The sequence below is a fragment of the Pongo abelii genome, chromosome 6 (genome assembly GCF_028885655.2).
Source record: "Pongo abelii isolate AG06213 chromosome 6, NHGRI_mPonAbe1-v2.0_pri, whole genome shotgun sequence".
In the NCBI taxonomy this organism is placed as follows: domain Eukaryota; kingdom Metazoa; phylum Chordata; class Mammalia; order Primates; family Hominidae; genus Pongo; species Pongo abelii.
Window position 1 is genome coordinate 12,770,203 of NC_071991.2, and position 14,256 is coordinate 12,784,458.

At 51.8% G+C, this 14,256-nt stretch overlaps 1 protein-coding gene across 26 annotated transcripts in view; it reads left to right on the forward strand.

Moving 5' to 3' along the window:
* STYXL1 (serine/threonine/tyrosine interacting like 1) overlaps positions 1-14,256 on the forward strand; it is a 59,694-nt gene that overhangs the window by 42,085 nt on the left and 3,353 nt on the right. For 11 of the 26 annotated variants that reach the window (XM_024249612.3, XM_054560358.2, XM_024249613.3 and 8 more), the window contains 4 exons: positions 3,736-3,881; positions 5,290-5,387; positions 8,137-8,249; positions 13,465-13,722. In XM_024249612.3, the coding sequence (XP_024105380.2) occupies positions 3,736-3,881; positions 5,290-5,387; positions 8,137-8,249; positions 13,465-13,596 (489 nt within the window). In that variant the 3' untranslated portion in view covers positions 13,597-13,722. Of the gene's footprint in view, positions 1-3,735; positions 3,882-5,289; positions 5,388-8,136; positions 8,250-13,464; positions 13,723-13,752; positions 14,236-14,256 lie in introns of those variants that run through there. The other 15 variants (XM_024249618.3, XM_063725665.1, XM_024249619.3 and 12 more) reach the window with 6 other exon arrangements.

Genomic DNA, 14,256 nt, shown 5'->3' on the forward strand with positions numbered 1-14,256 from the left:
TGCCTCAGCCTCCCGAGTAGCTGGGATTACAGGCGCCCGCCACCACGCCCGGCTAATTTTTTGTATTTTTTAGTAGAGAGGAGGTTTCACCGTGTTAGCCAGGATGGTCTCAATCTCCTGACCTCGTGATCCGCCCGCCTCAGCCTCCCAAAGTGCTGGGATTACAGGCTTGAGCCACTGCGCCCAGCAAACGAAAGTTTTAATGATAACTTTGGACCTGGAACTCAGGAAGCTCCCATTTAAGTAGGTGTCTTGTTCTCTCTACCCCTCTGCACATACGCTGGCTTCATTTCTGGGCATGCAGGTGGCTCACATGTGTATCCCAACAGTTTGGGAGGCTGAGGCAGGAGGATCACTACAGGCCAGGAGTTCCAGGCCAGCTTGGGCAACATAGTGAGACCCCATCTCTACAAAAGATAAAAGTATCAAAATCAGCTGAGTATGGTCGTGTGCACCTGTAGTCCCAGCTACCTGGGAGGCTGAGGCAGGAGAATCATTTGAGCCCAGGAGGATAAGACTGCAGCAAGCTATGACTGAGCCACTTGCACTCCAGCATGGGTGACAGAGTGAGAGACCCTGTATCTTTAAAAAAAAAAAAAGAAAAGAAAAGAAAAAGATGTATTGAGCACAGTGGCTCACGCCTGTAATCCTAGCACTTTGGGCGGCCGAGACAGGTGGATCACCTGAGGTCAGGAGTTCAAGACCAGCCTGGCCAACATGACGAAACCTCCTCTCTCCTCCTCCTCCTCCTCCTCTCTCCTCCTCCTCTCTCCTCCTCCTCTCTCCTCCTCCTCTCTCCTCCTCCTCTCTCCTCCTCCTCTCTCCTCTCTCCTCCTCCTCCTCTCCTCCTCCTCTCTCCTCCTCCTCCTCCTCCTCTCTCCTCCTCCTCCTCTCCTCTCCTCCTCTCTCCTCCTCCTCTCTCCTCCTCCTCTCTCCTCCTCTCTCTTCCTCCTCTCTCCTCCTCCTCCTCCTCTCTCCTTTCTCCTCCTCCTCTCTCCTCCTCTCTCCTCCTCTCTCCTCCTCTCTCCTCCTCTCTCCTCCTCTCTCCTCCTCTCTCCTCCTCCTCTCCTCCTCCTCTCCTCCTCCTCTCTCCTCTCTCCTCCTCTCTCCTCCTCCTCCTCTCTCCTCCTCCTCCTCTCTCCTCCTCCTCTCTCCTCCTCCGCTCTCCTCCTCCTCTCTCCTCCTCTCTCCTCCTCTCTCCTCCTCCTCTCTCCTCCTCTCTCCTCCTCTCTCCTCCTCTCTCCTCCTCTCTCCTCCTCCTCCTCCTCTCTCCTCCTCTCTCCTCCTCCTCCTCTCTCCTCTTCCTCCTCTCTCCTCTCTCCTCCTCCTCCTCTCTCCTCCTCTCTCCTCCTCTTTCCTCCTCTCTCCTCCTCTCTCCTCCTCTCTCCTCCTCTCTCCTCCTCTCTCCTCCTCTCTCCTCCTCTCTCCTCCTCTCTCCTCTCTCCTCCTCCTCCTCTCCTCTCCTCCTCTCTCCTCCTCCTCTCTCCTCCTCCTCTCTCCTCCTCTCTCTTCCTCCTCTCTCCTCCTCCTCCTCCTCTCTCCTTTCTCCTCCTCCTCTCTCCTCCTCTCTCCTCCTCTCTCCTCCTCTCTCCTCCTCTCTCCTCCTCTCTCCTCCTCTCTCCTCCTCCTCTCCTCCTCCTCTCCTCCTCCTCTCTCCTCTCTCCTCCTCTCTCCTCCTCCTCCTCTCTCCTCCTCCTCCTCTCTCCTCCTCCTCTCTCCTCCTCCGCTCTCCTCCTCCTCTCTCCTCCTCTCTCCTCCTCTCTCCTCCTCCTCTCTCCTCCTCTCTCCTCCTCTCTCCTCCTCTCTCCTCCTCTCTCCTCCTCCTCCTCCTCTCTCCTCCTCTCTCCTCCTCCTCCTCTCTCCTCTTCCTCCTCTCTCCTCTCTCCTCCTCCTCCTCTCTCCTCCTCTCTCCTCCTCTTTCCTCCTCTCTCCTCCTCTCTCCTCCTCTCTCCTCCTCTCTCCTCCTCTCTCCTCCTCTCTCCTCCTCTCTCCTCCTCTCTCCTCCTCCTCTCTCCTCTCTCCTCTCTCCTCCTCTCTCCTCCTCCTCTCTCCTCCTCCTCTCTCCTCCTCCTCTCTCCTCCTCCTCTCTCCTCTCTCCTCCTCCTCTCCTCCTCCTCTCCTCCTCTTCTCCTCCTCCTCTCCTCCTCCTCTCCTCCTCCTCTCTCCTCTCTCCTCCTCCTCTCTCCTCTCTCCTCCTCCTCTCTCCTCTCTCCTCCTCCTCTCTCCTCCTCCTCTCTCCTCCTCCTCTCTCCTCCTCCTCTCTCCTTTCTCCTCCTCCTCCTCCTCTCTCCTCCTCTCTCCTCCTCCTGCTCTCTCCTCCTCCTCTCTCCTCCTCCTCTCTCCTCCTCCTCTCTCCTCCTCCTCCCCTCTCCTCCTCCTCCCCTCTCCTCCTCCTCTCTCCTCCTCCCTCCTCCTCCCCCCTCCTCCTCCCCCCTCCTCCTCCCCCTCCTCCTCGTCCTCCCTCCTCCTCCTCCCTCCTCCCTCCTCCTCCCTCCTCCCTCCTCCTCCCTCCTCCTCCCCCCTCCTCCTCCTCCCTCCTCCTCCCTCCTCCTCTCCCCCCTCCTCTCCCCCCTCCTCTCCCCCCTCCTCTCCCCCCTCCTCCTCCCCCTCCTCTCCCCCCTCCTCTCCCCCTCCTCTCCCCCCTCCTCTCCCCCCTCCTCCTCCCCCCTCCTCCTCCCCCCTCCTCCTCCCCCCTCCTCCTCCTCTCCTCCTCTCTCCTCCTCCTCTCCTCCTCTCCTCCTCTCCTCCTCTCTCCTCCTCTCTCCTCCTCTCTCCTCCTCCTCTCCTCCTCTCTCCTCCTCCTCTCCTCCTCCTCCTCTCTCCTCCTCCTCTCTCCTCCTCCTCTCTCCTCCTCCTCCTCCTCTCTCCTCCCTCCTCCTCCTCTCTCTCTCTCTCTCCTCCTCCTCTCTCTCTCTCTCCTCCTCTCTCCTCTCTCCTCTCTCCTCCTCTCTCCTCCTCTCCTTCTCTCTCCTCCTCTCTCCTCCTCCTCTCCTCCTCTCCTCCTCTCTCCTCCTCCTCTCCTCCTCTCCTCCTCTCTCCTCCTCCTCTCCTCCTCCTCTCTCCTCCTCCTCTCCTCCTCTCTCCTCCTCTCTCCTCCTCTCTCCTCCTCTCTCCTCCTCCTCTCCTCCTCCTCTCCTCCTCCTCTCCTCCTCTCTCCTCCTCCTCTCTCCTCCTCTCTCCTCCTCCTCTCTCCTCCTCTCCTCCTCTCTCCTCCTCCTCTCCTCCTCCTCTCCTCCTCCTCTCTCCTCCTCCTCTCTCCTCCTCCTCTCTCCTCCTCCTCTCTCCTCCTCCTCTCTCCTCCTCCTCCTCCTCCTTCTCTCTCTCTCTCTCTCATTGCTTAAATTCTGATGCTCTGCAGGTGTAATAAGAGAGCTGTCCCTCTCCATCCTCCTGAGCCCCCAGTACATACTGGGTCGTTACAGTTCTGGGCCACAGCATCCTCACTGCAACCTTTGTGCACCTGGCCAAGTGTAAAGAGGTTCCACGGAGGGAATGGACACCAGTGCTGAGACCCAGTGCTCTGCACCGTGAGGCTCAGTCCTTTCGTCATGACTCGCCCTGTGCCACCCCATGCAAGTTACCGTGCGCCAATCTCTTTCAAAGTCTGGATCTGCGTCACATTCACTGTCCTGGAACTGCCCTCTTCCGCTCGTTTGCTGAGCTGTGTTTCAAGAGATAGACATGCCTCTTCCCTGAGGAATATGCTCATAGCTGCTTTCTCCCTCCACACTTCAGGAACTGGATGCATTTCAGCCATACCCCATTGAAATCGTGCCAGGGAAGATCTTCATCGGCAATTTCAATCAAGCCTGTGACCCCAAGATTCAGAAGGACTTGAAAATCAAAGCCCATGTCAATGTCTCCATGGATACAGGGCCCTTGTAAGTAAAGAGAAACTACTGATTTATATTTCATTTTATTATTTATATTATAATTAAATTTATTTTATTTTATTATTTTATTATTATATTTTAAGTTTTAGGGTACATGTGCACAATGTGCAGGTTTGTTACATAGGTATACATGTGCCATGTTGGTGTGCTGCACCCATTAACTCGTCATTTAGCATTAGGTATATCTCCTAATGCTATCCCTCCCCTTTATTTTTTATTTTATTATTATTATTATTTTTTGAGACAGAGTCTCACTCTGTCGCCCAGACTGGAGTGCAGTGGCGCAATCTCGGCTCACTGCAAGCTCCGCCTCCTGGGTTCACGCCATTCTCCTGCCTCAGCCTCCCCAGTAGCTGGGACTACAGGTGCCCGCCACCACGCCTGGCTAGTTTTTTGTATTTTTAGTAGAGACGGGGTTTCACTGTGTTAGCCAGGATGGTCTCGATCACCTGACCTTGTGATCCTCCCGCCTTGGCCTCCCAAAGTGCTGGGATGACAGGCATGAGCCACTGCACCTGGCCTATTTTATTATTTTTTGAGATGGGGTCTTGCTCTGTCATACAGGCTGGAGTGCAGTGGCACAATCTTGGCTCACTGCAACCTCCGCCTCCAGGGTTCAAGTGATTCTCCTGCCTCAGCCTCCCGAGTAGCTGGGACTAAAGGTGTGTGCCATCATACCTGGCTAATTTTTGTATTTTTTAGTAGAGACAGGGTTTCCAAATGTTGCCTGGGCTGGTCTCGAACTCCTGACCTCAAGTGATCTGCCTGCCTTGGCCTCCCAAAGTGCTGGGATTACAGATGTGAGCCACCATGGCTGACCAAGGTAGGTACTTAAAAAAATTTTTTTGGCTGGGTGTGGTGGCTCACACCTGTAATCCCTGCACTTTGGGAGGCCAAGGCGGGTACATAAGCTGAGGTTGGGAGTTCGATGACCAGCCTGGCCAAAATGGTGAAACCCCATCTCTACTAAAAATATAAACATTAGCCGGATGTGGTGGCACATGCCTATAATCCCAGCTACTTGGGAGGCTGAGGCAGGAGAATCGCTTGAACCTGGGAGGTAGAGGTTGCAGTGAGCCGAGAACATGCCACTGCACTCCAGCCTGGGCAGCAGAGCGAGACTCTGTCTCAAAAAAAAAAAAAAAAAAAAAAAAAAACGCGAGGGTCTTGCTATGTGATCCTCCCATCTCTGTTTCCCAAATTACTGGGCTTAGTAATGAGCCACCACACCCAGCCTGGATGTTTTTTTCCAGGAGAGGTTGAGTTACCTGTGCACATTCCCCCTTACACAAGCTCAGCGTCCTCCCTGTGGCCCTTCTGCTGTGATGAAAACCCCACAATGGGGCTGCCTGCATTCTGCGTTCCACCCGATGACCTGTGTGGTCCTTCCGTGTAGTTTTGCAGGCGATGCTGACAAGCTTCTGCACATCCGGATAGAAGATTCCCCGGAAGCCCAGATTCTTCCCTTCCTACGCCACATGTGTCACTTCATTGGTAAGGGGCGTTCCTTGGCTGGGTAGCAACTGGCCTGTGTCTGGGAAGCAGAGGGGCAGTGGAGCCTCCTTCACAGGCTTATTCTGGACCGTGACTCCCCATGCTCTAGAGAGAAAGGGCCCAGCTCGGCATATGCCCCACCTGAGTGGGACGAGCTCCAGGACACGTCCAACTTCTGGGGAGCCCTCAGTGAAACGAGCAACTGTGGTGTTTACCTCGGGGGCAGTGGGGCCCAAGGCTCTGGCCCTGGCTAGATGGCTGTGCCCTTCTGGGCTTGTTGTAAAATGAGGGTGATGGCTACCCACAAGCGCACATGCTCATAGAGGCTCTGGGCTGAGCTCTGGGGACCAGTAGTAAATCTCTCTCCATCCCCGCCTTCATCCTTGGTCTGTGGGATGCGGGTGGAATGGAAGGAAGACTACAAAGCTCTTTTCAGTTCTGACTTCGAAGATTTTGTTTTTGTTGGTTGGTTGGTTGGTTGGTTGGTGGAGTTGGGGTCTTGCTATGTTGCCTAGGCAGGTCTTGAACTCCTGGCCTCAAGCGATCTTCCTACCTCAGCCTCTCAAGGTGCTGGGATTATAGGCATGAGCCACCACACCCAAGTGATGCCCACCAGTTACTTAACTCATCAAGAGTAGATTTTTTACTCATTCCTGGGGCTCCAGATTGCCCGAGGAGAGTAAGATCTGTAGAGAGAGCAGGGCTGAGTCAGGTCAGAGTCCCCACCCCATGCCTGCCTGTCTGGCACCAACAGCTCCTGGCCTGAGCCACTGCACCAGGGGCTGGAGCGTGGCATTTTGGCCCAACCATCCCTTATTTTAAATTTTATTTTTTTGAGACAGGGTTTGGCTTGTTCACCCAGGCTGGAGTGTAGTGGCACAATCTTGGCTCACTGCATTCTCTACTTCCTGGGCTCAAGCAATCCTGCTACCTCAGCCTCCCAAGTAGCTGGGACTACAGGCATGCACCACCACGCCCAACTAATTTTTGCATTTTTAGTAGAGATGGGGTTTTGCCATGTTGCCCAAACTGGTCTTGAACTCCTGAGCTCAAGCAATCCACCCGCCTCAGCCTCCCAAAGTACTGGGATTACAGGCGTGAGCCACTGCACCCAGCCCCAACCATCCTTTATTTGCCCAGATGTCAGATGTCGCTCGACCAGGGCCTGAGGCTGAGACTTCCCATGTGTCCCACCTCAAGATGGCAGAGCCTTGTAGCCCAAGGAGGGCCCCCATCGAGTCTGCCTCCCTGGGTAGCACTGAGCCAGTCAATGAATTAAACTGCATGCTCAGTTCCTTTATTCAGATGGTGAGGAAGGTGACCGTCATCATCTCTGCGTCCTCCTTCAGCCCCGGCAATCTGTGATTTTTGCACTTGGTATGCTTATCTTCAGTTCCTGAGGGTTGCCAGACCAGCCTCGGGTGCCAGCTTAGATTTCCTCTCCCTGGGCAGGACTCACAGCTTCAGGGGTGCTGTGATTAGAGCTGATATTTCTGTGGCAGGCACTGGGCTCAGCACAGAACAAAACCAAACTGTATGGAGTAGGTAATACACTGTGATCCCGTTTGCCAGGTGAGGACACCGTGGCTTCAAGTAACTTACCCTCCAGCCCGGGCAACATTGTAAGACCCCATCTGTACAAAAAAGTTAGCTGGACATGGTGGCGCATGCCTGTGGTCCCAGCTACTCAGAAGGCTAAGGCGGGAGGGTTACTTGAGCCCAGGAGTTCAAGGTTGCAGTGAGCTGTGATTACACCACTGTGTTCCAGCCTGGGCAACAGAGCAAGACTCAGTCTCTAAAATAAAATAAATAAAAATAGGCTGGGCACAGTAGTTCTTAGCTGTAATTCCAGTACTTTGAGAGGCCAAGGTGGGCAGATCACCCGAGGTCAGGAGTTCAAGACCAGCCTGAACAACATAGTGAGACTGCATGTCTATATTAAAAAAAAAAAAAAAAAAAGTCGGGAGCAGTGGCTCATGCCTATAATCCCAGCACTTTGGGAGGCCAAGGCGGGCAGATCACCTGAGGTCTGGAGTTGGAGACCAGCCTGGCCAACATGGTGAAACCCCATCTCTATTAAAAGTACAAAAAATTAGCTGGGCGTGGTGGCAGGTGCTTGTAATCCCAGGTACTCGGGAGGCTAAGCCAGGAGAATCACTTGAACCCAGGAGGCGGAGGTTACAGTGAACTGAGATCGTGCCACTGCCCTCCAGCCTGGGCAACAAGAGTGAAACTCTGTCTCAACAAAGAAAGAAGGAAAGGAGAGGAGAGGAGTAGAGAGGAGAAGGGGAAAGGAGAGGAGAGGAGGAGGGGACAGAAAGGAAAGGAAGTAACTTGCCCAAGCCCCATGGCCAGTGAGTGGCAGTCAGGATTGGCACTTAGGCTACACTGGCTCTGTCAGCTCCTGACTGTTTTTGGGATGATGATGGTCCTGTCTGCCCCATACTGGGAGGCCAGTTGGTAGAAGAGCTTCCTGGGCTAGAAGCCTGGAGTTCAGGAGAAGGTCTTTGCCTGGTGATGCTGGTTGCCCAGGCATGATTCTCTGGAACTTCCAGCCAGGTCTGAGGGTTGCCCACTTGCTAGACAATGAAATGGGCTCCCAGAGAAATCATGGGACTTGCCGAGGTCATGTGGGCTGGTCTTGAACTCATGCTTGGACCACGGGCCCATGGAGGCCAGTGTCTGACAGCAACCCAGGCCCACAGGGAGGAGGGCCAGGCATGACCCAGCCCCCCACTTCTTTTTGCAGAAATTCACCTTTACCTTGGCTCTGTCATTCTGATCTTTTCCACCCAAGGTATCAGCCGCAGTTGTGCCGCCATCATAGCCTACCTCATGCATAGTAACGAGCAGACCTTGCAGGTACGCGTTCCGCGGGCCAGGCTCGCACCACGGCCACCCCGTGGGAGGTGGGTTCAGAGTGCAACCTGGGAGGAGTGGGGCCCCGGCACTGCTTTGGGAGGAAGAATCCCAGATAACTCCAAGTCTAGGGTGCTCCCCAGCCTGCGTCACCCAAGGGTAAGGCCCCAGTGTTGCAGGCTTGAGGCCTGAGGCTGGATACGCAGGGCTGGCCCAGGGACTCAGGCCAGGTCAGCCTGTCCTGCAGCCCCCTCGGCGTGGCCCCCACTGCTGTCAGGCTGTCCACCTGTGTCTGTTTGGTGTTGCCCAAGGGAGAACTGCTTGGAGTCCCAGAGCTGCAGCACAGGCGCCCACCCACTCCCGTCTATCTCCCTGTACCTTGGGCGCAGGGTCCAGAGAAGAGAGGGAAGCAGGGACCCATCGCAGCAAACCCAGGCGGAACTCGGGGCTCCTAACTCACAGCACCTTTCTCGGGGGCTGCCCTGCCTGTCACAGCCTGTTCGTGATCCTCAGAGGGCTTGATAGGACCTACAAAGCCCCAACATTTGCCCAGGGATGTTTTTGGGGGAAGGAGAGGGACAAAGAATAAAACTCATTGGCCAGTGGCTTCGGTTGTCACCCCCGTGTGCACTTTGGGGGTGAAGTTGTAGGCTACAAAGTCCTTTTTTTGAGATGGAATCTTGTTCTGTTGCCCAGGCTGGAGTGCAGTGGTGCAATCTCCACCTCCTGGGTTCAAGTGATTCTTGAACCTCCACTGCAACCTCTGCGTCCTGGGTTCAAGCGATTCTCCTGTCTCAGCCTCCCTAGTAGCTGGGATTACAGGTCCGTGTCACCACGCCCGGCTAATTTTTGTATTTTTAGTAGAGACAGGGTTTCACCATCTTGGCCAGGCTGGTCTTGAACTCCTGACCTCAGGTGATCCACCCGCCTTGGTCTCCTGGGATTATAGGCTTGAGCCTCTATGCCTGGCCTAGAAAGAGTCTTGGAGATCCAGGAATTCTGCTCCTGGGTGTGTGCCCAAAAGAAGTGGAAGCAGGCTGGGCGTGGTGGCTCACACCTGTAATCCCAGCACTTAGGGAGGCTGAGGTGGGTGGGTCACTTGAGCTCAGGAGTTTGAGATCAGCCTGGGCAACATGGCAAAATCCTGTCTCTACAAATAATACCAAAATTAGCTGGGTGTGGTGGTGCATACCCGTAGTTCCAGCTACTTGGGAGGCTGAGATAGGAGAATGGCTTGAACCTGGGAGGTGAAGGCTGCAGTGGGCTGTGATCATACCACCGCACTCCAGCCTGAGCAACAAAGCTAGACGCTGTCTCAAAGAAAAAGAAAAAAATCAATTTCAATGCCTTTAAACTTCTAGGAGTACCTTTGTCTTTTAAAGACCTTCAAATAATAACAAAACTCCAGAGGCACTATAATAACTAACATTGACTCCTACCTGCCTGGTAAGTGTTTCTATGTCATTAAAACACCTTCACAATGACCCGGTGGCATAGCTATTGCTATTATCCCCATTTTTTTGGAGGCCTGGAGAGGACAGGTACTTTGCCCTGAGCCCCAGAGCTGTAAATGGCAAAGCTGGAATCCAAAGCCGGATGGCCCAGCTGGAGAGTCTGGGCTTTCAACAGGGCCTTGAGGCGGCAGGGAGAATGCTGGCCTTGCAGCCTGAAGGGTGTGGCCTGGGCACTGCCCCTTAGTACATGTGACCTGAGAACACCCCTTCACCCTTCTGTCTCTTCAGTGGGTAGAATGAGGTCGACAGCACCTGTCTCTCCTGCCTGCTGCATTTGCTGTGAGAGTCCCAACAGATGCTTTGTGGGCTGGAAGGGGGATGTGTGGAGTGGCGGTGGGGGATGGGTGGTTTATGATTCTTCCTCCAGGGCCTGTTCTGACCCAGCGAGGACATAGTAAACCTTACAACTGCACAGCTCTGCCCCTCACACCACTTAAAAAAAATTGTGGTTTCTCACGCCTGTAATCCCAGCATTGTGGGAGGCCAAGGTGGGCAGATCACCTGAGGTCAGGAGTTCAAGACCAGCCTGGCCAACATAGTTGAAACCCCCTCTACTAAAAATACAAAAATTAGCCGGGCACAGTGGTGCGTGCCTGTAATCCCAGCTACTCCAGAGGCTGAGGCAGGAGAATCGCTAGAAGCTGGGAGGCAGAGGCAGCAGTGAGCCGAGATTGCACCATTGTACTCCAGCTTGGGTGACAAGAGCAAAACTCTGTCTCAAAAAAAAAAAAATATATATATATGTATATATATATATATATATACACACACACACACACACACATATACATACACAACAAAAAATTTACCATCTTAACTATTTTAAAATGTATAGCTTAGGAGCATTAAGTACATTCACATTATTGTGCAACTAATCTCCCAAACTTTTCCATCTTGCAAACCTGAAACAGCAACTCTTTACTTTCCCCTCTTCATTGCCCCATGGGAACCACCATTCTACTTTCTGTCTCTGTGAATTTGACTACTCTAGGTACCTTATATAAGTTACTTCCTTTTAAGGCTGAATAATATTCCATTATATGTGGAATTCACCAATAAACCCATCTAGGCTGGGTGCTTTCTGTTTTGGAAGGTCACTAATTATTGATTCAATTTATTATTGTTATTTTATTTATTTATTTTTGAGATGGAGTCTCGCTCTGTCACCCAGGCTGGAGTGCAGTGGCATGATCTTGACTCACTGCAAGCTCTGCCTCCTGGGTTCATGCCATTCTCCTGTCTCAGCCTCCCGAGTAACTGGGACTACAGGCACCCGCCACCACTCAATTTCTTTAATATATGTAGGCCTATTCAGATTGTCTGTTTCTTCTTGTGTGAGTTTTGGCAGATTGTGTCTTTCAAGGAATTGATCAGTCACATTTGTGGATAGGAATATTCTTTTTAATGTCTGTGGGATCTGTAGCAATGTCTTCTCTTTCACTTCTGATGTTAGTAATTTGTGTCTTCTCTTTAAGTTAGCCTGGCTAGAGGTGTATCGATTGTATTGATCTTTTCAAAGAACCGGCTTTTGGTTTTTTTTATTTTCTCTATTGATTTCCTGTTTTCAATTTCATTCTTTTGCATAGCATATCTAGTTTTCCTAGCACCATTTGTTGAAATAACTGTCCTTTCCCCCCATTGAATGGTCTTGGCATACTATCAAAAATTCCTTGACAGGCCCGGTGCAGTGGCTCACACCTGTAATCCCAGCAGGTTGGGAGGCAGAGGTGGGCGGATCACCTGAGGTCAGGAGTTTGAGACTAGCCTGGCCGACATGGTAAAACCTCATCTCTACTAAAAATACAAAAATGAGCCAGGCGTGGTGGCACATGCCTGTAATCCCAGCTACTTGGGAGGCTGAGGCACAAGGATCACCCAGGAGGCGGAAGTTGCAGTAAGCTGAGATTGCACAATTGCACTCCAGCCTGGGCAACAGAGTGAGACTCAGTCTCAAAAAAAAAAAAAAAAAAAAAAAAAAAAAAAAAAAAAAAATGCTTGACCATATATGTAAGGGTTTATTTCTAGGCTAGGCTGGCTATTCTATTCCACTGGTCTCTTTGTCTTCATGTCCATACCATACTGTTTTGATTACTGTAGCTTTGTTAGACTAAGGTTTGAAATCAGGAAGTGTGAGACCTACAACTTTGTTCTTTTTAAATATTTTTTATGGGGTCCTTTGAGATTCCATATGAATTTTAGGATGGATTTTTCTATTTCTACAAAAAATGTTGTTGGGATTTTGATAGGAATTGCCTTAAACCTGTGGATTGCTTTGAGTTGTATTGGCATCTTAATATTAAGCTTTCCAACCCATGAACACAGGATGTTTTTTCATTTGTTTGTGCCTTTAATTTCTTTCAGCACTGTTTTGCAGTTTTCAGTGTACAAGTCTTTTGCCTCCTTGGTTAAATATTTTCTTTTTGATGCTACTGTAAATGGAATTGTTTTCTTAATTTCCTTTTTGAATTGTTTATTGTTAGTATATAGACATGCAACTAATTTTTGCATGTTGGTTTTGTATCCTGCAACCTTGCTGAATTTATTAGCAGTGTGTGTGTGTGTCTTGTGTGTGTGTGTAATCTTTAGGGTTTTCTACATATGAAAGCATGTCATCTTCAAACCAGAGGTAAGGTTACTTCTTCTTATCCAATGTAGATGCCTTTTATTTCTTTTTCTTGCCTCATTGTTCTGGCTAGGACTTCTAGGACTATGTTGAACAGAAGTGATGAAAGCAAGCACCCTTGCCTTGTTCCTGATCTTAGAGGAAAAACTTTATCTTTCGCCATTGAGTGTGATGTTAGCTGTGGGCTTCTCATATATGGCCTTTATCAGGTTGACATCACTTCCTTCCTTTTTTTTTTTTTTTTGAGACAGAGTCTTGCTCTGTCACCCAGGCTGGAGTGCAGTGGTGCAATCTCGGCTTGCTGCAACCTCCGCCTCCCAGGTTCAAGCGATTTTCCTGCCTCAGCCACCCAAGTAGCTGGGATTACAGGCATGTGCCACCATACCTGGCTAATTTTTGTATTTTTTTAATAGAGACGGGGTTTCGCCACATTGGCCAGGCTAGTCTCGAACTCCTGACCTCAGGTGATCCACCCGTCTCTGCCCCCCAAAGTGCCAGGATTACAGGCATGAGCCACCGTGCCTGGCCATTTCCTTCTGTTCCTAGTTTCAGGCACCATTCTTGCCTTTCCCTTTTTCCTTTGTCCTCAATCCAGATGGAGACCAGGTGCTCACCATCCTTCATGCAGCAACCCTTCCTGTACTTTAAGGTGGATGCCTGAAGGGGAGCGGGGGGCAGCTTGAATTTTCCTTCTTCAGAGAATTTGCCCGCAATTCTCTTCCTGATTCCATTAATTTGTCCAGTCACAATGCAAACCTTTGTTGAGACTGCGCTAGGCTTGGCATAGTGTTTGCCATCCACAGGTGGTTTCATGTATGTTGTCTTAATCTTCCCAGAAGCTGTTTGAAATGGGAAATTGTCACCAGATTTAGAAGCAGAGGGGCTTGCCCAAGGCAGAGTCAGCTCCCATGACTCCCAGCACTGATGCATTCATGCCAGGCTGCCCTGTTTCTGCGTCCAGCCCTTAAGCCGTGTTGCTGGCACTGTGCAAGTGCCTCCTGTCTCTGAAAGCTGTCTCTGATCCAAGTGGAAAGGGCCCAGGACCAATCCTGAAGTTCACTTTCTGTCTTTGTATTCATAGAGGTCCTGGGCCTATGTCAAGAAGTGCAAAAACAACATGTGTCCAAATCGGGGATTGGTGAGTCAGCTGCTGGAATGGGAGAAGACTATCCTTGGAGATTCCATCACAAACATCATGGATCCGCTCTACTGAACTTCTCCGTGGCCCACTGAAGGGTACTGAAGAGCCTCGCCTGGGGGCATTTTGTGGGTGGAGGGCCAGAGTGTGTATACCCAGGCTTGTCTGGAAGGAGAAGGCCTTTGCTGCCTGAAAGTCTCATGTCAGCCTCCTGTACTGATTCTTCCCAAGTGCCTGTTCACACCACCTAGCTGATGCGCCCTGCTCAGGCTCACCAAGAACCCGCATCCCTGAGGTATCGTGGGCCATCCCAACTGCACCCCTGAGGCTGCCTCTGGAAGAGCATCTGGCTGCTAGAGCAGCTGCCCTGCATCCCCCTGGTGACTTAGACCCTTTGGAGGCTGCCTGGGGGTACCCAGAGGTTGCCTGTGTTGGTTCACAGAGGATGTCACAATAGCCACCAATAGGCAGTCCCCTAGTCCCAGAGATACCAAGCCCAGCCTTGTCTAGCCCCCAGGCTCCTAGAATGGGATCACACCCTTGCCTCATCCCCAGTGCTTCCTGCCATCCACCGCCTGAAACAGATTTTCTTTCCCTGCTCCCCACTCATTTCTGCCTGGCTGTGTTCACCAAGGAGAGATGCTCACCCCCTCCCCCATCTCCCTATCCACGTTTCTAGAAATTCTTAAGGTCTTAAAAGTTTTCCTTTTTTTACCCCCTTTCCTTTTTTTCGGA